This window comes from Balaenoptera acutorostrata, chromosome 1, assembly GCF_949987535.1.
Source record: "Balaenoptera acutorostrata chromosome 1, mBalAcu1.1, whole genome shotgun sequence".
Taxonomy (NCBI): Eukaryota; Metazoa; Chordata; class Mammalia; order Artiodactyla; family Balaenopteridae; genus Balaenoptera; species Balaenoptera acutorostrata.
Window position 1 is genome coordinate 67,647,816 of NC_080064.1, and position 25,974 is coordinate 67,673,789.

General features: G+C 41.2%; 1 protein-coding gene across 1 annotated transcript in view; it reads left to right on the plus strand.

Annotated features, from left to right (window-relative positions):
• Positions 1 to 18,610, plus strand: part of ST6GALNAC5 (ST6 N-acetylgalactosaminide alpha-2,6-sialyltransferase 5) — a 188,232-nt gene extending 169,622 nt beyond the window's left edge. Inside the window, exons 4-5 of the mRNA XM_057555661.1 lie at positions 6,456 to 6,563; positions 18,379 to 18,610. Coding sequence (XP_057411644.1) covers positions 6,456 to 6,563; positions 18,379 to 18,610 — 340 coding nt within the window. The remainder of the gene's footprint in view (positions 1 to 6,455; positions 6,564 to 18,378) is intronic.
• Positions 18,611 to 25,974: the final 7,364 nt, after the last annotated feature.

The window sequence follows — 25,974 nt, forward strand, 5'->3', positions numbered from 1 at the left end:
AATTCCAAACTCCTAATTTATCTCTTTCCCCCGCTATCCCCTTTGGTAACCATAAGTTTGTTTTCTAAGTCTGTAAGTCTGTTTCTGTTTTATAAATAAGTTCATTCATATTATTTTTTTAGATTCCACATATATGTGATATCATATGGTATTTGTCTTTCTCTGACTTACTTCACTTGATATGATAATCTCTAGGTCCATCCATGTTGCTGCAAATGGCATTATTTTATTTCTAAAAGCTTTTGCTAAGCGCTTTTTGTTGTGACCACACTGCTCATGCCATCTATAGAGCTCATCGATAGGGTCCTCCTGGAGACTGGACTGCTGAAGCTGAATTTATAGGGCAAAGTGAAAGGAAGCACTGAGACATTTATATAGATAATTCAGGGCCAAATCCCTACTTTGGAGGATGACGCAACACTGCTCCTGGCTTACACTGGTAGTAAGTGCGAGATAATAGGTTTATTGCATTTTATTTTACTTGTGTGAACACTAACCAAAAAGAAGTGTATAGGGTTATTTTTCTCTTTCAAAGGCAAATATTTATTCAGTCAACATATATTTACTGAGTACCTACTACTTCACTGCACCTGGTACTGGGGATATACACAGTCAGAAATAAGGCAGATCTAGACCCTGCCCTCCCAGAATATAGTCTTAACAGGGCCAGCAGATATTCACCAAGTAGTGGCCAGTGTGCTAGGTCATGTGAGGGGAAGAAAACGGTGCTATGACCAGTGGGACAGAGAGACCTGCCGTAGTCTAGGACAAGGCTTACCAAACTGTTGCTTACAGTTCAGTAATGGAACATGAAATGTATGTATTGAGTCATTGCAAGATTTTTTTTAATGTAATGGAAAGAATGGAATAAAACAGCCAATATCAGCATTCATCTCCTATAGTAAGTAAGGCAAAGTATTATTTCATGGGGTAAAATTTGTTTCGGTTTTATACATAGAAATATACATACACAGGGTCTTCTTTTGAAGTGATAAAATTGCCCTGGAATTAGATAGGGATGATGATAGCACAATTCTGTGAATATATTAAAAAACACTAAATTACACACTTTAGAAAACTAAAATGAAATGAAAACCATGTACAATACATGTGAGCATATATGCTCAATCATGAGGTAAAATGTATTTCTGACTATAGGTCAAAATCTTTTGAAAAGCACTGGTCTAGAAGATGAGGGTGTGATGGAAAGACTTTCTCCAAAAGGTGCATTTAAGCTGAGACCTAGGCCAATAAGTATTTATCCAGGTAAAGAAGAACCTGAGAAGGGCAGAGAGAAACATCCGTATGGGTATAAGGGCTCGGAGGTGAGAGGACTTCCAGGGGGTTGGAGAAGAGTCCCTGTGGCTGCAACAGGGGTGCTGGCGGGGAGTAGCCAGAGAGGAAGCAGAGATAAAGGGTGAGGAGCTGGCCAAATCTAGGTGAAGAAAAGGGCAGCTATAGGTATTGAAAGGAGCAGTGTGGTGTAGTCCAAACACACAGCTCTGGGTTGGAATTCTTTGTCCATCACTAGTTATATGGCCTTGGACAAGATATCTAACATTTCAGTGACCTCACATGTGAAAAGGGCATAGTGACTAGGCCTCGTAGGTCCAGTCTAATAATTAAATTTCCTCATTTCCTTAACTCTAAAACACGTATGTTTATAACTAATACACATTTAATGATGTAATTTACCCCCTCCCTTACAAAAACTGTTCCTGCATCAATTTCTTATCTTAAAACTAAAGAGAAAGGACAAGTAAAGAATGTGAAGTACTAAATCCTTTTGGCTAGCTTAGGCAGCTCATTATGAAGAACAGAGTCTTAAAGAAAGACCAAAGTCCGTCATTCCCAAATTCTTTGCAGGGAAGAGCTTTCTTTTTAAATCCTTAAAACCTTGTGACCATTTGAGGGCTGGTCCAGGCAAAAGTGGGCATGGCATCTGATGGAGTGAGGAGAGGTGGACCTGGCCACTGGCACTGTGGCCTCCTTCCCTAGAAGCCCAGGTGACTCCATGGTTAGCCCAGCCAGTAGATCACATGAGGGATCCTGGTCGTCATCACATGCTGTCATGAAATCCAGTCACTTGCTGTCCTTTAAAAGCCACAAATAAGAGACTGTTGCTCATTTGAATGAGTTATTTAACCAAGAGAGCACTTTATAAGAGAAGGAGAATGAGGGAAGTTATTTACAGTTTCATTTTTTCTGGTTGGAAAATTCAAAATAAGTAGAAAGACTCTCTTCAATAGAAAACACTTCTGTCTTTTGAGTTTAATGGTTGTTTGCTAAATTTAAGTATTACTGAAACACTGCTGCAGTGTTAGCTATTTAGGATACTTACACATTGCTCTGGATCTTCTTAAGGGATTAAGTTGAAAACTTGGAGACTAGTCATTACATCCTTACATCTTTAGGAAACAATCTCACATCAAGACATAACCCACTCACTAAATTCATTAAATTCTGACCAGTGAAAACCTTTTGCTCAATAGGCCTGTGTCCTTAGTGAGCCCAGATGGTAAGAGACAGATAAAATTTCATGGACTGGCTACCAGGCTTCTCATCCATCTACTAGGATCCACGCAGTCCCCCCTCAGGGAATCACACTGATGGATTTGTAGGATGCCAAAGTACACTGTCCACTTTTAGAATCTTTGTGCCTCTTACCTTTAAGAAACTGTCTTAAAGAAGCTAATATTGTATTGACTCAATATTCTCATGTGTCCATATTCTTAATCTTCAGTCTACTCCAAGCTAAAGAACAAAGTCAGAAACAGCCCTTCAGAACAAAACTATTTCTATAAACTAAAACACAAAATACTTAGGGTCTAACAGTATTGCCTCTGTGTATGCTTTTCTTGAAACCTAACAAAACAGTGGTATGGATTAAAGATACACAAAGTATGGAATATCTAATTTTGCAATCTCATAATCAGGACATTCATTTCAGGCTAATATTTTGAAGAAATGAGATAATTCAATAGATTTTGATTTATGGAAATTTCACCCTACTTAAAAGTGGAGAAAAAAATGGCTCAGGAACAATCTGCAATTAAGAAGCATGACAAATGACATAGATGGCCAAGTGATATTCTTTGATATTAGAAAGTAACTGTACTTGAAAATAACTTTATAATTGAATAGGGTACATTAGGAAAATATGATTCAGAACCAATATTATAGTAATTAGATAAAAGAAGTATAAATGAAATAACTGCAGGAAGAATGTTTCCATAGAGATTATAAATGAGATTCTGGTGGAGCAGAAAGGCCTTTAATTGTAATTTAGTGTGTACTATAGCATTATCAGCTCAGTGTGTTACTTCATCATAGAAAAGAATATCTGATAATTTTCCCTAATAAGCACATGACAGCTCTTCATATTCCTTCATTACAGCTGATTAAGTGTAAAAACACTAGATATTCCTTTGTTGGAAAAAGAGTTTGAATCTTTTTAGAAAGACAGCACAAAGCAGTTGCATTTCTATAGCATGTGATCCCAAAAGTCTATTATTTCGCAAGTCCAGGGAATTTTAAGTGGCACTTTAAAGAAATGTTCACCTTAGTTTCTTTCGTCATCCACTTTTTATTCTCCCCATTTTTACCCATTAAATCTTTTTCTGTAGAGTCACATCCCCCTATATTTCAGGCTGTGGCTTGTGATTTCTACTACATCACACAAAAGAAAGCCAAAGTTGTAGGGAAGTTTCTGCCCCTGGGAAAAACCCTCTTAGTGTTTCCTACAACTCGAAAGCATAGGGACATGAGCGTGATTCCTGGATCGGGAATCTGTGGGTATAAGTAAGCTGTCATTCTCCTCCTGGGCCCCACATCATTCTAGTTATTCACTCTCCCAGTTTAAGCCTAGAACAACCTGCCATCTCAAGGTCACAGCCTTGGTGAAGACAAGGTCTAACTTGAGGCAAGGCACTGCCTTCTCTTCCCCTCCCGCATTCAGTCAGCTCTGCTCTGTCCCACCTCCTTCAGTCCCAAAGGTCTTATGAATTTATAGCCCTGGTGAAAAACAAGGGGGATTGTTAATGCCTATGTAGGCTGGAGGCTTCAGAATTTTCTAATTACAGTGAGTCCCCTGCATATGAACAAGCTCTGTTCTGAGAGCGTGTTCATAAGTCCCATTTGTTCGTAAGTCCAACAAAGTTAGCCTAGGTACCCAACTAACACAATCAGCTATATAGTGCTGTACTGTAATAGGTTTATAATACTTTTCACACAAATAATACATAAAAAAACAAACACAAAAAATAGAGTTTTTAATCTTACAGTACCGTACCTTGAAAAGTACAGTAGTACAGTACAACAGCTGCATACAGGAGCTGGCATCTAGTGAACAGGCAAGAAGAGTTACTGACTGGAGGAGGGAGAGGAGGTGGGAGATGGTAGAGCTGAAGGATCGTCAGCAATAGGAGACGGAGGGCAAGCAGCAATTTCACTCACGCCTGACGTTGATGGCACAAGTTCCATTCCCTTGCTGGATTCAATTCTATCTACCCTCTTGAAAAAAAGATCCAGTGATGTCTGGGTAGTAGCTCTTTTTTCCTCATCATAGATGACATCCTGGGCTTGTAATAAAGATACTGTACTACTGTACTCTATACAGTACTGTACAGTAAAGTACACAAAAGCACAACCACTTGTAGAGGATGCACGCATGTGACTTTGTATGCCAGACACGTGAACTAACTTATGTGATTGGACATGCAAACGCACGTTCACATCTTTGAAAGTTCACAACTTGAAAGTTTGTATGTAAGGGACTTACTGTACTGCCCTGACTACTGATGATGGCTCCTACACAAGAGCCAGTAGCAGTGTTGGAAGGATATCAGTTGTTTTGTGTCTGCTAAAAAGCACTGGGAGTAATGGTTGAATTATTTATTTCATTTGCTCCAACCTAGCAACCAAGAGGGGAGGAAGGGATCTTGATGTATCAACACACCAGACTAGATAACTTTTTATGATGTTCTCTCCTTTAGTCCTCAAAATAGCACAAGAAGATAGAGCTTCCCATGCTTGCTTTCTAAATAAGAAATCAAGGTTCAAAGAACAGCAATAACCTGCCTCAGGTCATTTAGCTGGTGAATAATAGAAACTAGTAAGATACAAATCCATGCTATTTCCATCTTGAGAATTTTTTAAATGTACTTCCTGGGATATTACTGGATCCGGATACAATGGAATGGAAAATAAAAATGAGTAAAGGAATTAAGAACTAGAAAGTTGAAGCCACGAACTCAGGAATGACTAAATTACCCATTCCTGTCAGGTATGTGACAAAACAAAAGACATCTTAAAATGCCTTTTTTGGTTGTTATTCCTTATGTGAAATGGAAATAATGCAAACTGCTTAACAAAAACTCTTCCTTTTCAAAGAGGGGTGCTATGCAGTGCAAGTAGAAAAGCTTTCCTGCGACTCTTTTATTCACATCACATACGGTGCTATGGCTGGGCAAAGTCAGACAGTCTGACCTTGGGGATAAGGTGTTTGAAACTGGCTAATGAGGCATGCCACAAGCACTGAAAAAAAAAGTAAATGCAGCAACCCCCGAAGAATTGAAATTAATATCCACAGCAGCATAGCTTGGTGGACCGAGTAATCCTCACAAGTCAAATTAGACCTTGATGTTGTGTCTCCACGATTACCCTTAGACTTGGTGTGTGGTTAGGGCTCAATACAGATGTTTGAATGGGCAAATGAATGAATGTTGGAACCCACCGATTTATTCCTTAAATTCTGTCCATTTTTGGTCTTTTAATAAAAATTTTCACAGGGCTCGGACTGTTCTGAGGTAAAATAAAGCAAATGCTCAATTAAACGTAAGCATCCCTGTGTCCCTTTTCCTCTGGTCATTAGCCCATTCCCAAATGAATGTACTCCTTCTAAGGAAAGACATTCAGTCAAGATGTTGGTGTTAATTAGTCTAGTTGAAGGCAAGCTTCTACCCTAAGATCATTTGGTCGATCAGTTGATCAATTGATAGATAAAGACAAGTGTGTTTATTCACATTTAATAAGCTCTTCGTTATCCACCCTGCTTGGAGAAAAAAGAATACTTATAGCTAGTCAAGTATTCTAGTTAATAAAGAGTCGACACACGAGGATTGTCATCTTACAAGAAACTGAGTGGTAATAATTCGCACTTAAACATTGAAACATTGATCATCATCTTTGACTATGTAGAAGTCCCTTGAGAATCCACCATGATGGAGCATTGACATCATTTATCATATTATCATGGAATATGGTGGTATTAGTAACAGATTTCTATCTGCTAAAGTTCCAGCTTGAGCAGATAGAGAGAGAGAGAGAGAGAGTTTACCAAATGGAGAGAGAGAGTGTGTGTGTTTATAGTCAGGCTTGTTCCAGAAAAGATTTAAGATGGAGTGGGTATAATGATTATTTTTCCAGCTTGCAGACTTAACTGCTGTTCCTTCCAGGAAGATCTCCAACACTTGGCTCAGCACTGGCTGGTTCACAATGACCATTGCCCTGGAGCTCTGTGACAGGATCCATGTTTATGGCATGGTGCCCCCAGACTTCTGCAGGTAGGATTTATTCTGCAAATGTAATTCATCAGCAGTGTTGTGCAGTGTTTATAAATGTCTCATTCCAACTATCAACCATGAAACATGTCTTCCTGTCTTCTTGAAGCAATTAATTAACATGTCCCAAGTCCTGGTTCTAGAAACAACAAACAGCATTTAATTATGTGATATAAAATATTGAAAGTTTTTGTTTGTACTGCTGGAGAATTAATCCATCTTGTGGGCTTCATTTATCCTCTGAATATTTATCAACCAAAAGTAATGCAGTAATTGGCATAATATTAACAATGAACAAGCATTAAGAAATACTAGTTTTGGGGACTTGCCTGGTGGCGCAGTGGTTAAGAATCCACCTGCCAATGCAGGGGACACGGGTTCAATCCCTGGTCTAGGAAGATCCCACATGCCGCGGAGAACTAAGCCTGCGAGCCACAACTACTGAGCTTGAGCTCTAGAGCCTGCGAGCCACACTACTGAAGCCCACGTGCCTAGAGCCCATGCTCCGCAACAAGGGAAGCCACCGCGATGAGAAGCCCGCGCACTGCAATGAAGAGTAGCCCTCGCTCACCACAACTAGAGAAAGCCCGTGCGCAGCAACAAAGACCCAATGCAGCCCAAAATAAATAAATTCATTAATTCATTAATTAAAAAAAAAAAGAAATATTAGTTTTATTCTCATTTGAAAGGAATGTGGTAATTTTTAATGAATTAAAGAGGGCAATTTCTTTGACGGTAAGGCCTGTTTTCCAAAATTAAAATATTCCTCTCAGTCTCTTTCCCATTCCACATCAGTAGCCTTGGTTTGTGTTTCTAAGACCAAAAGCACAGGCATAATTATTTTGATGTATCGCTTTAAAGGGAACACACATACATCTCTGTTGCTACCTTAAGTTACCTCCTGGCATGTGCCCAGGCAGAGTTCGGTGTGTATAACAGACACACTGAGAAATATCCAGGGCCTGATTTGTGGAAGGCCGATTGAAATTCACCTGTAACCTAAAGGAGTGATGTCAATAAAATCAGAAAGTTTCCTAGTTTTCAGGCATGCCTGCTGACCTGCACATGGCCTCAGTCATGAGCTTCAAATGGTAAGATCTGGGGTGGGAGGGCATTTTAAACTTGTTCATTAAAATTTATGCTTGCTTATACTTTCATGTGTTTCAAACCTAACAACTTCTCAAAGGCCGTGGGCCTTCAGGCGAAATCTACCATTTGGAGGTTTGATGCAAGAATGATGAAGCATATTTAATTGTGCCGTTATCACTTTGCCACTTTTCTCCCACCCTTTTTAACCCAAAGACCACACAGCAGCAGTACTAGTTTATATGTGAGAGTCAGGTCACAGGGGAGAAGGAAAGGGGTGGACAGAGCAGGCCTTTGAAATCTGCCTGGACTCATGCATCCCCAGGGAAGACATAATGTAGTAAGGAAGGGGGTGGAGTCTGGACCCAGACGGCACAGGTTCAAAGCCCAGCCCTGCCACTTACTAACCTAGTGCGACCTTGAGTAGGTCGCTCATTCTCTCTGTGTCTCAGCTTCCTCGCCATTAGAAGTGGATGTGATGATAATAATAGACTCTGCCTCAGAGGGTTGGAGGTGGATTAAATAAGCGAATACATGTAAAGTGCTTGGAACAGCGCCTAGTACATGGCCAGAGTGAGCCTGGATCCTCAACCAGTTCCTCATCACTTAATGCACTGGCCTTGTTTTCCCCTTTGACAACCTCTGTGCAAAAAAAGTAGGTAAGATGGTGTAAAAAAGCAAACTGCCTCCTCAAACCAACAGGCTAACAAAGGCAGTGGCAGTGGCCCCTTTGGGCATGCAAAGAGCCATCAAAGCTGATGGTTAGACGGCAGATATAATTATGTAATATTGCCATTAGGGCACTGGAGAAAAAGGGCATGAATAAATTGATATGTTAATGACTTAAAGTGTTCAAGGAAATATTGCACTTATTATGGAAAACAAATGAAAGGCAAGTTAACCTGTCATTTCTCTTACTCAGAGTTAGTTCATCACGGCTTGGTACACTTAGGATGGGAACAATTTATACAATGACACTAGCAAGGAAGTCAAGATACTGTCCGTGCGCCGTATGTTGGGAGCCGCTCTGAATTTCTGTTCCTCAGCCACCATCCCACAGGTTCAACAGTTGTTCTCATAAGATGCTTTCGGCAAGAACTCATCGGAAGGATCCCTACCCCCAGTGTCCTATCAGAGAAAGTGAAGAAGTGTGCTGGGTGTCCTCTGGTGCAGAGGGTTAGGCTGGTGACAGCATCCTCTTCAGTCCTGATGCCTGTCTAGGAAGGATAAGAAGGGAAAGAGAGGAGCAGCACAGAGTGATTCCCAGGTGCCTTTTGTCTTCACGTCCAGGACACATGGGCTGAACCACCAGGCACCCAGTTCCTGCCGGTGGCCTTGAATCTTGCTGTCTTCATCTGCAAAATGGGCATAAGAAAATAATGATAAAAGCAAACAGGTCATGGTGAGGATTAAATGAGATCATGGCTGTAGAACGTTTGACACAGTGCCCAGCACACAGCTCGTGCTCAGGAAAGATTATTAATAACATTAGTATTACTAATACTTTAATATTATACATAAAATATATAAAATAATTATTAATATTATCCTAAGTCCTTGAGAGTTGCCCTGAAAGGTACCAAGAATTTTGGGGGGGTTCAAAGAACAGGCCACAGCTCTTGCTTCCTGAAGGCTTACGATAAGCCTTACCCACACAGAAATCTAACAAGCACAGCAAAGCCACTTGGAGTCAAAATGACTCTTGCAAACAAACAGTATCACCACCAGAAAAGGAAAAAGCAACTTATAAGTTAATCCAGCTACTAGTCTGATCATTCCCCCTTGGTCTTGATTTTTAAAGAAGCTAAGAACTCTTAAGGCCAGCAGGCCACATGTGTCATGAGCTGTAGGACTTAGGGAGATATCACCGGGGCCTAAAGTGGTAGGGAAGCTTTTGTGAGATGACAGACCTCACGCTGGTTGAGTCCACCAGAATATAAACACCTCGAGGGCAGAGACTTTTGTGTGTTGGGATCACTGTTGGAGCCGTGGTGCACAGGACAGTAGATCGGTACCGTCCTGGCCTATAGCAGATGCTGCATACATACCGAGTGAATGAATGGCCCTGTCCTCTCTCTCGTGCTGTAGTCAAAGGGTGTTTATACGACCGAAAATGAGCCATATTTCTCAAGGTCAGAAGCTGTGTGACCTTGAGAAAGTTATTCAACCTCACTGAGCCTTAGTCACCGTGGGCAGGTTACTTAATGACCGTCTCAGAAGCCGTAGTTTCCATGTCTGCAGATGATGATGACATTAGTACTTAGCTCGTGGGGTTATATGATAATTCCATGACATAATAGATGAGGAATGCTTGGCACAGTGCTGGTGTACGTTAAGCGTGGATAAATTTACGAGGGGAAAGGGCTCACTCATCTGCAGGTGTGCACCCATGAGCACATTTTAAGGAGCTATCTGGCGAGCACTAATGAACGGTGCTTGGTTGGCAGGGAGGGCCAACGACACGAAAGGCTCCCATGTGAACTGGGTCCCACTTTCCCTCCAGCTCCTTGCAGGACACCCCACGGGCTGCTCACAGCAGACCCCCCCCCCATTCTGTGGCTTCTTTATGCCCAGTTTCTCACTGGAAGGAAGAGTTAGGCACATGGGGCCAGAGTTCAGCAAACCAAAGGAGAGCCAACTGCTCTTTTTGGGTAAATTAACCTTTCCAGACTTTGAGATACAACTAGGACCCTCAAAAGAAGTCATTTACTAAACAAATCACAGAGACTTTGATTCATTCACCTAACTTGTGTTGGGCACTTAGGGACATAATCAAAGATGAATGAGACAGGGTTCCTGCCTTCGATCTCCTGCGTGTCACTTGGACACAATTCAGTCATAAGGGACAGAAGGTTCCCAAGGTTCCTGTGGGAGACAATATTCACATTCTGCCTGTCAGTAGTCTCTGACCCGCAGGGCTTTATTGAAACATCCAGCTCCGGCTTTCTCCTGACCCGATCCGGTGGAACAAGGGCAAGGAGCTAAGCTGAAAGAACATTGCTCCCTCCTGCCCCACTTCATCAGCAGCAGATGAACTTCTGTTTTACCTATGGGCTCTCATATCACAAAGGGTCCCATGGCAAATAAGAACATTGACAGCCTTGACGACCTCTGGTCCAAGATACGGTGATGCCGCTTTCCAATCTAAATCACACTCTCACACACTTTTAAGGAGAATAGAGTCATCACCTTCTCCTTGCCAAGGAAACCAAGGCACAGAAGGACCAAACACTGGACTACTTCTGCAGTCATTTCCATCAGCTTAGCGTGGCAGTGACCCAAAGGGAATGTCAGCTGCTATATGCTGGGAGATATAGGGAGGTAGAGTAGGACAGGGAGTAGGGGACTAAATTATAACCTGGGAGCAGACAGCTGAGCAATCCATGAGTGCCTGACTTCTAAGACGTGTGGGTGGGTTCACTCCTACAAGCCTGGAGCTGTCATTTTCCATCCAGCTCTCCTGGACGTCTGGCCTTCTCATCCCTCCCAGCCAAAGGGCCTGACTTACTTCCAGGAATCATTCATTGGCAAGAAGATTTCCAGTAGCCTCTAAACTACTAAGCACATGGACTCCTTAGGGAGACGAATAACCCCATGTTCATATTTAAAACCACAAATGGAAACAGTGAATGTATAAGTGGCCATGGCAGCAGATGAAGGACATGTTATTCGAAACCTGGCAGAATCTAACACTGACTAAAAGTCATGTGACTGGCGTGCAACCGTTTCCTCCTTAATCTGGTGCTGCAGTAGCCTCCTGACCACTCTCTCCAACTCTGGTCTTTCTCTTTCCTCTCCAAACACCACTGTGCTGTTGGATAAACCGCAAGTCTGACTCTATACCACTTAAACCCCTCCGTAGGTCCCCACAGCTTTTAGAAGAAAGTTCACACTCCCTAGCTTAGCACACAAGCCCTCAGGACCTGACCTCTGCAGCCGCCTTAGTCTCATCTCCTCTACTCACAGACTTGTTCTAGCCATACTGAGGAACTTAAGAAGGAGCTCACCCTGCACACACCTGCCCCTTTGCCCTCATCTCCGATCATCCATCCCCTCCTTCTTAATCTGGCTGATCACTACCGCTTCTTCACTGTAATATTAATGGCTGATATTTTTTCTGCACATACCACATGCTGGTGGTGTGCTGAGTACGAGTACAGGTGCCATTTCATGGAACCTTTATGATCATCCCAGGAGATAAACATTATTATTATCGCCATTTTACATACGAAACTTTAGGACATGAAACAGCTGGCCAAAGTCATGGGGCAGGTAAGTGATGGAACTGGGATTTGAATTCAGGTCTTCAGGGCTCAAGAGCCAAAACTCTTAACCCCTCCCTCCACTGCTTTGGAGGTCCTCCTCCTCCAAGCTTTCCTTGCCTTCCTATCTGAGTCAGACCCCACCTGGGCCCCTACTGGGGCCTCTGCCACCTCCCCCTCTGCCTCAGCTCACTGAGTGACATGTCCATCTCCTTCATCAGCCTGTAATCTCCTCAAGGGAAGGGGTCCTATCTCAAGCCACGTTTGTGTCTCTAGCTCTTGCCATTGTGTCTGGCACGTAGTATGTATTCAGTATTGATTAACTCAGTGAATAAATAAAAACCTTCCTTTCCTTGAGGGTGTTTAGGAGACTGATTCTATATTTATTCCAAGATCAAAAGTGCCAGGTGAGTGAAGAGTATAATTAGCCAGTGGCAAGTTCCGATTTCGAGGGTCCAAAGAAGTCACTGGTGGCCACCTGTATCATTCCCAGCCAAGGCCAGCACTGGGTCCTCAGGCATCCTGCCTCTATCACTGGACTCCGGGCTCATCGGTGTTCAGAAAGCCAGAGAAAATTAATGTCGTGTCACACCAGAGACAGCCTCAAAATATATTATTATGGGGACATAGACCTTTAAATCATGCCGTATCCATATGGGAAGCCAAATCCATTCTCTCTAGATGGACTATAAATTGCAATGAAAAAGCTCTGTTATCATTGCTTTCCAAACTAAGTGATGGTGAGTATTTTTAAACTCATTTTCCATTGTAAATTATTTGTGATAATAATGGGCCAAGCATTTAAATTCTACCTAACTGTCTTATTTCTGGTCATACTTAACACATTACCAAGTTTACAACTCTCTGTTACCCATCATTTCTTGAGTATTAATTAGCAGAGTAACGACTCAGAGCGATCACTGTCATGGAACTAAATTAATATCTTATCCATAATGTGAAGGACATCTCAAAGGTATCGCGAATATCAGAGACTTGATTCTGCTAGAGTTATTAGCTAGTGAACGTTAATAAAGCTGCCAGCATAACAGGGCAAGTTCCTACTTGGCAACAGTCCACCCCGTAGAATCAGATGCTTACAGAGGACGGGTATGGAATATAATGCATCCACGTGGTTCACATTTTATGCAGTGAACTTAAAATACATTGTGGTACTTTTTTTTTTTCATAGATGCTTAACTTTGCCATACTTTCTTCTTCTGTCTTTGCTGTAATTTGACCAACTTACTGACCACTGGGTGTTTTCATTACCTTCCTCTCGCCCATGGGTGCAACGCGTCTGTTACGGGATGTTATGTCACCACGTGAGGGGCCTGAGTGGTTGGGTGTGGATATGGGGTTCCGGCGACTCACTTTGGCCTTTGACCCATGACAGGTGGACAGCTGCAGGCTCTCGTCGTTTTTTGTGCCCCAGAAACACAAGTATTATTTCACTGGCTTCCAAGGTGTGTGGCAGTTTCCTCCCAAAAGAGGCTGTAAAAACAAGAAATGGAGGCAACAGAATAAAGGTGGTTCATGGGGCCTCCCAGGCCTGAAGCAGCTGTGTACGAAGGCCTGTTAGGGGAACATTTTCTTCTGAATGCTCCATAATGTCCCCAAGGCCCCCAGTGCAAGCCAATTTCAGAACAACCGAGGTACTTGACGGCTACTGATTCAACGCTCTTCCTCAAACAGTTCCTGACTACCTGCTATATGGTAGTGTATACCACGCCAAGAATAACAGTGTGTTTGGAGAGAGTATCTGAGAGCTCTAAAGAGAGGCAAAAGCACCATTCTTTCATTGAGATCTTTCTAGATCATCCAGCCCAAACTGGGAGGTCAGGGTCAACCTAGATCATACCCAGAAATGGAAATATCCACCCTTACCTGTTAATGGTACAAGGTTTCTTTCCAATTGCACAGCTTAGCTTCAGAAGATTTAAAATGGCACGTTACCAGCTCCTGCTGCCATAGGTGAGCTATCAGTGGGCAGAATTGTAACTGAGCATGAGGCCTGTGCTTCGCACCCTGACCCGCTGCACAGTGCCCACCAGGCACGGGGCACCTCTGTAGGTGGGTGCTTGGGAGAATGCAGCGAGGACAGAGTTGCTCTCAGCCATGAGGTGCCAACCCAGTGGGAACCTGGGATGCCATTAGTGCAGACAGCCACCTGGTGACACAGGAATTGTTCCAAGACACAGAGCCTCACTCGTAAGAGTACAGCTTTGGTTCAGATCTGGGCCCTGAAACTTCTTCAATTTCTCTGGGTATGAGTTTTCTCATTTGTAAAACAGAGGTAATAACAGTACCTCTCTCACTGGGGCGACGTGAGGATTAAATGTTAGTCTATGTGGAGTACTGAGCACTATGTGAGTCAAGTCTAGAATCTTGGATGGCCCATGAGTGAGGCTGTGTGCTGCTCACCCATCACATGGCATAGTGATACTTAACCTGAGACGCCTGATGGAGAATGAAGGAGATAACATAAGCTAAGCACTGCGGCTTAGCAGGTATTTAACTAAATCAGCCTTCTTAAACCTGGCTGCATATTAGAATCTCCTACAGAACTTTATAACATTATTACCTTTTTAAATTATTTTGTTTCGAAAAAGTTTTAGACTTACAGAAAAAGTTGCAAAAATTGTACAGAGAGTTCCTGTATACCCTTCACCCAGCTTCCTCTAATGTTACCATTTTGGTCCAATTATCAAAATTATCAAAACTAAGAAATTAACACCGGTACAATACTCTTAAATAAATTTCAAACTTTATCCACGTTTCACCATTTTTCCTACTGATGTCATTTTTCTCCTGCAGAACCCAATCCAGGATCCCTTGCATTTTCTTAACATGTCTCATTATTAGTCTCCTCCAGTCTGTGACAGTTCCTCAGTCTTTCCTTATCTTTCATGACTCTGACACATTTGAAGAATTCTGGTCATTGTAGGATGTCCATCACTTTGGATTTGTGTGATAGTTTCTAATTATTAGATTGAGGTTATGCATTACTGAGAAGGATACCACAGAAGCAGTAGCATTTCATATCAAGAGGTACATGATCTCAAAATGTCTTATTACTGGCGATGTGAACATTGGTTACTTGGTGAAGGTGATGTCTGCCAGGTTTACTCATTGTAAAGTTACAATTTTCCCCTCTATCATTAATAAATACATTGGGGGGACTTTATGCAAATAACCTATTTCTCCTCATGTTTTTCCTCTCTCATATTCCATTCATCTGTGCATCTTGCCTGCAACAATTACTGCATTGTTCTAATGGTGATTTTCTATTCCCTCATTCTTTCTAGATTATTAATTGGAATTATTCTGTATTTCATTTATTTATTTATTCAGTAATTTATTGAAATCATCATGGATATTTATTCTGTTTTATTTTATGGGACTTAAAATCCAATACTGCCATTATTTATTTTGATACTCAAACCTAAGGCACTTTTTAAAATACCTATGCCTGGGACCCTCTCCAAATCAATTAAACCAGACTGTATGGAGGTGGAACGTAGGCAGTGGTATTTCTTTAATACCTGTGCACTACATGGTAGTTCTCTCATTCTCCCCACCTGCTTTCTCTATAGAGAAAAAACAATCCTTCTTCACATTATTCTGCAGGATTGGTTCCCCTACTGGCCCCTGGAGGGCTGATGACAGGCTGCTACCGCTTAGGGAACTGGCTCTGTGATTATCGTGCCCGCACAGCCCTCACCCCTGCACCTTCACTCCCTGAGCATCCCCTGACCCCAGACAGCAACCTGAGCTCCAGAATCCTCCTTTTACAACAGTAGCCTCCCGATGTGGAAAGTCTGCTAATTTTTATTGCTGTTTTCATTTGGATCAGGTGGAGGGAAAAAAAAAACTATGGCAGCCTTTAGAAAGTCAGGCTTGGGAAAAAAAGGCTTAAGGAATTATAACCTTGAACTTTCTGAAGGAAGGGCTTTCTGAACGGCACAGTGGATGACACCTGATGGCAGGCTGACAACCTACAGGAGAGTTGTTCCTGCAGTTGCTTCGGCTCTGCCTTCTAAGTCCCATCAAGCCCTTTTCTGCCATTTGGACAAAGTTTTAAAGCATGGAGACAACCCTCAGTTATTTGGACACCTTTGAAACCATAAGAACCAAATATGTAAATTTAATTCTCCCTTTAGGAGATCAGTGTGGAGCCAGATACATTTTCATTCAAGGAGATGGTCTTCCTGAATAAGGAAATTGATCCTATAGCATCCTTTAGCTGGTTTCCAATTTCCCTCTATGCCTAGGTGCCAAATCAATCTCATGATATTTTTAGAAACAGGATTGACTCTTTAGTCAGATTGATGCCAATACTATGTCCAAAACTTAGATGAATCAGATTTAAAACCTGATCCGTACTGGAATAAAAGCTTAACCCCAAGTTTACCATGGCAACATGAATTTAGCACGATTCCCCAAATTATGCCATATGAATCTGGGGAGACTTGTCTCACAAATTTCTATTTCTCTTTTTAAAATTTTTTTTCTTCATAGTGGTCCATTCCAACTTGAATTTTTCCTACCATGCACTTTCTATATTGAAAACTCCTTCTATTAAAATTTTAAGGGGTTTCAATTTCTAGGGTAAGTAAATAAGCAAACTCTATAATAACCGGACAGGATGGGATCTGCTGTCTCACTACAGAACATAGAGATACTTCTGAGACAGGCATAATAGAGATGCAAACTATTAACTCAGCGCAGCATCCAACCCAGGATGAGGAATGTTTAAATGCTGCATGACAAAAGTAAATCTCTCTTCCTGGAAGAACTTTAACCTCAGAGGAGAGGAAGCTCAAAGGTTTATTGTCTTCAGAGCCATGAACTCGACACCCCTCTTGATAAAAGACTTCGATCCTTGACCCCAGAAAAGTTGCTACTCTAAAAGCCATTTGTGTATTGATCTCCTCTGAAGAAGACGAATAGGTATCTAGCAGGATGAGCATCTCTGGGAAACCAAGTTACTCTACTTAGAGTAGAGCTGAGTGCTGGGAGGGGGACCCCAGGGCATCAAGCGCTGTAAGGTGGTTTGCAGGAAGCTGGGACACTTTTTAAGAGAAGCGCTAAGAAGAGACCAAGAAGAGCTTAGTCTTGCACCAAGGCCGCTTGGTGAGTGTAGGTCAAGGTAGGAAGGTTTATCTGCTGGGATATCTTGACTGCTCTTATCATTTAGACTTCAAGACAGAAGAGGTGGGGTGGACTGGCCTAGAATGGAACCCAGTCTGAGACCAGACCTCTTTGGGGGTGAGATATTTTAGTAACCCTACATCAGGGTGCTCACCACCACCACGTTAATCCTGTTCACATTACCTTGAAGAAATGAGCCAGTGTTTCTCCTTTGAGGCGGAGACAGGGATATAGAGACCGAAAAATGTGGGGACTCTCGGGCTACACAGCAGGGGTTGAAGATTTGGACTTTCTCAATGTAGAGACTCTAGGTTTGAGTACCTTGTCCGTCTAAAACAGCGAGAGAAAAATGGTGGCGTCGTGCCTGCTGAGTTTCTCCCGTGCGATCAAACTTGGATCATCCACTTTCCATACCTGGAGGAGGAATTGTCTTTAGAGGCTTGCCGTTTAGCTGCTAACTCCATATACATTTCTTTCAACAACAGAACTTCAAAAAATAGTTATTGAGCACCTGCTAAGAACAAGACAAAGGCCTGCTCTCATGAACAGACAATAAGCAAGTAAACAACAACAGCAGTTTCAGAGAATGATTAATGCCACAAGGAAAATAAATGCAAGTGAGATAGAGAGAAGGGGCAGGCATCAGGTAAGCCCTCTGCGAGGAGGATACATTTGAATCGATCCCCAGCAGTGAGAAGGAGTGAGCTGGTGGGAGAGCGTTCCAGCCAGGTGACTTGCCCTCAAGAGCCAAGGCCTCAGGCTAGGGACGAGCTTGGTCGAGATGACCACCAGAGAGGCCAGTAAGGTGGGAGCAGAGCAGACAAGGTCAAGTGGGTTAGGAGAAGGCTCTGGAGAGGAGCCAGATCACGGAACACCCTGTAGGCCAGGCTCTTAGTGTAAGTGGAAGCCCCTGGAGGGTTTGGAGTGGGGCGGGGGTGGGGAAGGAGGACGATGTGTTTTTGTTTTGTAAATATCTTCATAGCTGTTTGTGCTAAACAGACTGCGTGGGGCAAGAGTGCAAATCATAACTATAGCTGGCTCTTAGGACTACGTAGTTTCCAAATCCCAAAAGCCTGAACATCCTACGGGCTCACCTTTAGTCTTGCTGTTTGATAATGATGGTCGCTGAGTTTATTTCACAGCCTCAGATCCTCTTCACGTGCATATTGCTTAAACATCAGCAAAACCGTTTGTTGAATTCATTTAACTTGAAAAGTATGGTTTGTGCTTATCAGCTTATTAAAGATAACATCTTACCTAAATCTGTGAAAGGAATTTTTTTTTTTTCTTTAATCAGTTATCTCGTTTTCCTCCTACAGGGATCCCAATCACCCTTCAGTACCTTATCACTATTACGAACCTTTTGGACCTGATGAATGTACGATGTACCTCTCCCACGAGCGAGGACGGAAGGGGAGTCATCACCGCTTTATCACAGAGAAACGAGTCTTTAAGAACTGGGCACGGACATTCAATATTCACTTTTTTCAACCAGACTGGAAACCAGAATCACTTGCTATAAGTCATCCCGAGAATAAACCTGTGTTCTGAGGAATGTGTGTGGCCAGATGGAAATCCCAAGAACCCACTGTATCAGACATCAGGCCACTGAACTTCCTGAAACACCAGACATGAAAGAGGAACAGAATTAGTCGCCGGGGTAGCTTCAGTCCTCAAGAAGTACCATGTACAGGTGCCTCTGAGGCGTGACTACACAGCAGTGCCGTTGGTTTGTAAGGGAAAATTCCAGAATGAATACATCCTAATGAGTGTTGTCCCTTTCAAAAGGGGTTACCATAGGGGCTGAACTCTCATTTAAATGATGTTGCCATGGCTAAAAACATTTTGGATCTCTTTAAGTATTGCCTTCGAAACTGAGACATTAGGAACTCAACATTAGTTGTATTCCTTTGTAGAAATACCACGTCAAAAGTCATTTTTCTATCAGATTGTATCCTAACCTGAAACTTTGTCATTTGTTGGACTCTGTATGTGTGATTTGTAAAAAGCAGCCTGAAAGTATGGACATGATTTCTGAAGAGTACATCTTCACTGACTTTCATAAGCAAATGCCCAATATTTATTTATTGAGAGTTTTTTTAGTGTGTTCTCGGCCAGTATTTTTATAGATTCTGATTATGTGGTAATTTATCCTTCCTAATTCTTTAATCCTGAATGATGGTTGGAAAAGGCCCGGAACTGGGAGGTGAGTTGCCGTGTTCCCAGTGCTCATCGTTAGCATGTGATGGTATTTGGCTTGGAAATGTTGCGTTGCATTTTTTGAACCCTCAGGCTTCAAGAACAGATATGACATTTTCCAATATGCAGAAATGCTCCAAATGACAACATTGAAAACCAAAAACTGCGTTGTTCAAACAAAAAAGATACCAACAAGAGAAACTTAAAGACAGTTTGCTTTAGTAATCATTGATGTAGGTTACTTCACTAAAGCCCTAGTTTCCTCTTCTGCAGAATGATGTCACTGTACCAGCGGACCTCTTAAATTTCATTCCAGATCTGAAATTCTCTCAAAGAGCCTCTTGTTGACCCACATGAGGACTTTGCACTTGGAATGATGGGGCTTCCACGGTAGCAGGAGCCTTATTTTAGGGGGCCTTTTATATCCCCCTACTACCTATTCCCCTCTTGTGGTTAAAAACATACCTCCTCTATGGAACCCATTGGCCAAAATCCATCCCCTGCTTCTCTGGTGCTTCTTGCACCAGAGAGAGAGAGAGAGATAACTTCCATGCTATTCTGAGGGTGGGGGGGATCTTTCATGCTACTCCCTGACTACAAGAGCAAGGAACTGCATTTCTGTGAGTTTGTGCGGAGAAGAGAATACAAGGAGATTCCCCATCATACGACTCATTTATCCTATGAACTATTCAGATTCACTTACTGCAAATCTCACATTATATTCACTGCCGTTCCCTCGTCTTCAGAAGTATAAAGGACTTATTTTTATTCCGAGCCAAGATCAGCTAGTGTGAAAGATTTTCATTTACGCAAGTAATATTGTTCAAAAATAGCCTTTAAAAAAATATACCAATGTTTTCTTTACACATGGCTTAGAAGGCATTAATTTCTCTAATGCCAAATTTGAAGGCACCAGCAAATACTATGTATGGAGACTGACATTGTTTTACAAAACATGACCTGGTTTGAGATTAAAGAAGGTTTCTCACATTACCACCTCTTTTCCCTTTCCTTAATTAGTACTGAGATTCCATTCCTTTGCATTAACTAGTATTATTAATTATATGGAGTACTGTTATTGAGATGCAAACACAGTCCAGATATTTATTTAGCAAAAATAAAGTTGGTATTATTGTGGTGCGGCGTGAGCTGTAAAAAGCCAATACAATGGAAATGTCTGTCCAAAACATACTGGAATGTGTCCTTTAAATTGTCTCAGTTTTTTAAAGAAACAATAGGATTCTATTCCAGCACAATCTCTTCTACAGCATGGACTCTGGACAAATAGTACTTTATGAACTTATAAAACATCATAAGAATTTTACATAAATGATTCATAGGCCACCTTTCCCATCACCTGAAGAGATTATATTGCTCAGATGTAAGTAGCTCCTTTAACAAGTTTTATTTTTAAGGCATACTGGGACATGCAAAGATGTAGCTATATTACCTAATCTAATAATATCTCAAATGTCTGTATTATCCTCAGGTTTTAGGGGTTTTTTTTTTGTTTTGTTTTTTAAGATCATATGATAGCTCCACCTTTTTTGTAACTTTTCTCTCCAGATACTCAAAAGAGTGTAAAGCAAAGGAATTCTGAAATTCCTGGCTTCATTGGGAAATATTTTAAATCTACATGTGGCTAGGATATGTGAGTATGTGAATTTATATTTTTAAAACTATGGTATAAATATGTAAGAAATTATAACTTAGACAGTGGTTTTATTACAGCATTTAAAGAAAATACCTAGAACTCTGACAGACTGTGCTGCTGGAACTGGCTGTGGGCAACTGAATTCTTCTCTTGCCGATATCATTTCATGACTATCAGTCTTAACACGATGCAACACCATTAAAATCAACTCTGATATAAAAGACTACAACCATGTTTACAGACCTCAGTGATTTCAGTATCCAACTGTGTTTGGAGCCTACATCATACTCATTATGTTACATACCTTTCTCCTCTCTCCCCAGCTGTGTCATCAGCTTCCTCTCAGCTTTTAAGACCCCAGTAACACAAAGCTATGGCTGGCCCATCCACGGCGTCTGTTATTTCAACGCAAGAACATTTGGCAGAGGCCATAGCCATTATGAGCAACGATACAGGAATGCACAGGCAAAATCAATCATTTCAAATGGCCCATAAAAGGAGGAATCTTGCCTGTAATATTCTCCAGTAAATATTCACCCAAGAAAGCATACATTAAAAGAACATTAAGAGGTAAATATTCAGTGTGCTGTGTGGGGACTTCGCTGTGTGATTTCCATTACAGTTAATGGGTATTTGGTAACTAAGTCCCTGTGCTTCACTAACCCTGGTATGTGCTCCTAAGGGCTAGACCTAAAACCAGAGCGATGCAGGAACTTCCAAGGTCCTAAGATTGCAGAGTTAGAGCTTTTCTCCAAAAAATAAATGAAAGCAAAACACAAGGTACTGTACTTAAAAGAGAAATTTCTGTGAGGTCTCTTGGAACCCTTAGGTTCCTACCAGATATGTGTATCAGATTACAAACAAGAGCTCTCAAGACAGATTACCTTTGTTTTCTGAAGTTCTCTCCATTACTAATCTTTTTGAATTACATTAAAATGGAAGGCTATAACCTCATTTTGAAATAAAAACACACCTCAAAAATTAAAATTATTGATTTAGAAGGTAAAGGTATTTAGAAGGAAGGAAAATGTTGAAATTCTATCAGGAATGAGAGTGTTATTTAAATGCATGTGTACCGATTTAATAGGCCCAAATATTTGCCCTTATGTAGGAGTGACCTCATTTCAGAAATATACCCTGTATTCCACTGGCATGATGATTCAGGTTGTTAAACAGACCCACTCTGAAAGAAGGGTCTGTGTTCCCACTCTCTCTCTCTGAAGTGTTAGGAGGTGATGTTAGCACCCTTACATCTTTCATTCCTGACCCAATCATTTCTTCTACCCTCACTGCTTCTCTCTTAAACCTCATTCTGTCTTTGCCATCATTCTCTCCTGCTGTCTTTTGTCTACAGTGTACTCTTAAACCAGCAGTCTTTGGGGTCTCTTAAGGTCTTCCTTATAGGTTTTTAAACTAGGGACCTACCTGGGGAACAGATTTGGGATGGGTCCTACCAGAGCAATAGCCATAGTAGGTTGGGAGGACTACAGGACAAGATTTTTCAGAAGTACCATCCTGGTTTCCCCATGGCCAAGGGAGGAGGGAAGGGGAGGAGTTCCAAAATATGGACTTTCTGTACCAAAACCAGGACAGTCCCAGGAAAGCCAGGACAGTGCGTCACCCTATCAAAAGGCCACTTCAATGAGAACTATAATACTAAGGCCTTCAGGGTAAAAGTGAACCAACCGCCCAGGTTCTAGCACATGCCATAGGACACTTTGGAGTGGGAAGAGGTGAGAGAGTGTCTACAAGGCTTATAAATGAATAGGAGTAACCCCTTTATTCTAGCTCCCTCATCCCCACCTACTCAGGGTATTGAGCCACCGTAGAAATGCAAAAAAAGGCTGCAATCCTGTTTGTTTCCACTCAGTGCCCTAATATCATATGCTACCTTGGATTGTCCTTTGTCTTTTTATGTATGTGTCCTGTTAGTCTAATTAGATTGTAAGCTCTTTGGGAGCAGGGACTGTTTCTCCTTTGTCTTTGTAGCCCCATGCCTAGCACAGTGCCTTGCACACAATAGGCACTCAATAAATGTCTGTTGTTGATGATGACCTCTTAATGTTGGCCCACTGGATTGGTAATTGGTATATATTCTTCCATGTAAAAAGTACAAGAGACAGAATAGGTGATGAAATAGTTAAATTTTAAATGGTTTTTTATAGGGTCAGTCCTTAAGCCTATAACATTTTTAATCAACAGAGCTGAGCTAGATTTGGTAGAATAATATTGCTGATTTCATTAGGTTCGCTATGCTGGCTCTTCTGAACACACAAAGTGAAGTTCAGCAAGCTTTGTGTTCTCGCTGTTAGCGAGCTGCTCTTAGCACAAATTAAATTTAATATTGACAAACGCTACACCACACGAAAAAGTGGAAAGGCATTTTGGGCTCTGACTGCTGTGGTTCAACTAGAAGAGGGAGGCTAAAATGAGATGAGTATAGCTTGCCTTAAACTTGACAGCTTACTTAAGCTGCTGAGAATCCAACTGGTGGTTACTGAGGGTCTATACAAATTAAGCATATATTTATCTTAAAAACAAAATACCTCCCCCCCAAAAAACCTTTTGTTTCCATGAAGCTCATGTAAAATGGTTTCATCTCTATCAGAACCTGAGGGGAAGGGAAAACTCTTGAGAAAGGGTATCCTCAGGTGGAGCATCCCAGACTCCTGAGTCACCACCTGGCCAGCACCTGGTGTCCGAGGACCACCTGGTTGCAGGAGAGGGTAAGATGGCATAAAGACAGGAAGGGTGAGTAGCTGCTGGTGGGGGCCTCTACAGAAACCATAACTATTACCTCTTGAACATGTGGACACTCTGGAGTTCTTTTCCCTTCATTGTCTGCTCTTCCACGTATTTATTTAATTGTGTGATCTTGATTTCATTCTTTAGAACATAGGAAAAGGGCTACATGAAACTGAGAAGAGTGCTTATTTCTGAGTGGATAGGATTATAGATTTCCCCACATTTTCAGAGCTATTATAATCGCAAAATGTATTTAATGAAATTTTAAGAAAGACATTATGCCAGGATTTCAAACTGAATCCCAACAGGAATGTTAGTAAAAAGCTAGTATTGATATATACCATGTCTAACTACACATAAAAGAATGTCATTGCTCACTACATAAATCATCTTAAGGATTAGCATCTTTAGTTCTTTACCACATGACTAGTCTTTAATTTCAAAACCAGATATAGGGGAGGGATAAGTTAGGAGATTGGAATTGACATATACACACTACTGTATATAAAATAGATAACTAATAAGGACCTACTGTATAGCACAGGCAACTCTTCTTAATATTCTGTAATGACCTATATGGGAAAAGAATCTAAAGAAGCGTGGGTATATGAATATGTATAACAGATTTACTTTGCTGTATAGCAGAAACTAACACAACATTTTTAATCAACTATACTCCAATAAAAATTAAAAAGAATTTTTTAATAGTTAAAATAGTAAAAAAAAAAAAATGAAAAAAAAACAAATACAGGAAATCCATGACACTGAGTCAAAATGTTTACAATTATATTTTATCTACTAATGAGTGCTTTGCACAATGTCATTTTCTTTATATTTGTTTATTTTTTTATTGGCGTATAGTTGCTTTATTTGCAGGGCAGGAATAGAGATGCAGATGCAGGGAATGGACATGTGGACATGGGGGTGTGGGTGGGATGAACTGGGAGATTGGGACTGACATATGTGCACTATCATGTGTAAAACAGATAGCTGGTGGGAACCTGCTGTATAGCGCAGGGAGCTCAGCTCGGTGCTCTGTGGTGACCTAGATGGGTGGGACAGGGCAGGGGGTGGGAGGGAGGTCCCAGAGGGAGGGGATATATGTATATATATAGCTGATTCACTTCGTGTACAGCAGAAACTAACACAACATTGTATTCCACAATAATCCTATGATCCCACTGTGAAAATAAGTAAGCTGAGACTAGGACAGGTTGCATACCCAGCCCCCAGAGTGATGAAGATTAGAGCAGACACGGCTTGCCATGGACCAAGCACTCTTCTAAGTGCTTTACATTTATAAATGCATTTCATCCCCACCATGACCCCAATAAGCAAATAGGTTCTTTCATTGTTCCCCTTTTACAGATGTGAAAACTGAGACACAGGGAACTTCAGTAACTTTCCCAACTTTCAGTAACTTACTAGGTCATGCAGCTAGTAAGTGGGAAAGTCAGGTTAGACACCACAGGGTAGACAGACCCTCCGGAGTCTCTGCCTTCAGTCATCATGTACTTCCTGGCAGAAACTTAACCGTATAGGTAGCAATTTCTATCAGAATATTTATCAGGTTCTATTACATCATATTCATAATATATGTAATATTTGAGAAATACCAAATAATAAGTGACAAATCTATAAATCATGAAGCAAACATAAGGAGAATATTGCCACAACCCCTGAAGCTACCTGAGTGTTCCTTCTATCATCTTGGATTTTCGATTTCCCATTCTCTTACTTTATAAATAGTTTTATTACATACACATATATCAACAAATAAAATGGTTTTTGTTTTAAATATTAATAAACATTATAAAACTGTTACAACATTGTGTATAGTCTTCTGAACTTGCTTTTTTCCCCAAGAGTCATCCATTTTCTTTGTGTGTAACTCTAGTTTATTCTCAAGATTGTATAATGCCATTGTGTAAATATACCATAATTTACTTCTATCCATTCTTTAAGTAGACATTTGGGTTTTCAGTTTGTTGCTAATGCTTTTATGAACATTCTGGAAAGTTCTTTTAGTACATGCGTGCAAGAATTTTTATACAGAGTATATATCTAGGAATAACATTGCTGGGCTACAGTTGTTCACATGTGCAGGATATTGCCAGATTGTTTTCCGAAGGGCTTGGACACGTTATACTCCTAACAGTGGTTGCCCACATCCTTGCTAACACTTGACTTGGTATTTTCAGACTGTAAATGTTTGCCCATTTGGTACGTGCAAATTATATCTCATTGTCCTCTTAACTTTTATTTTCTTGATTCCTTATAAGGTTTAGCATTTTTTCTTCTCCATTAGTATTACCTC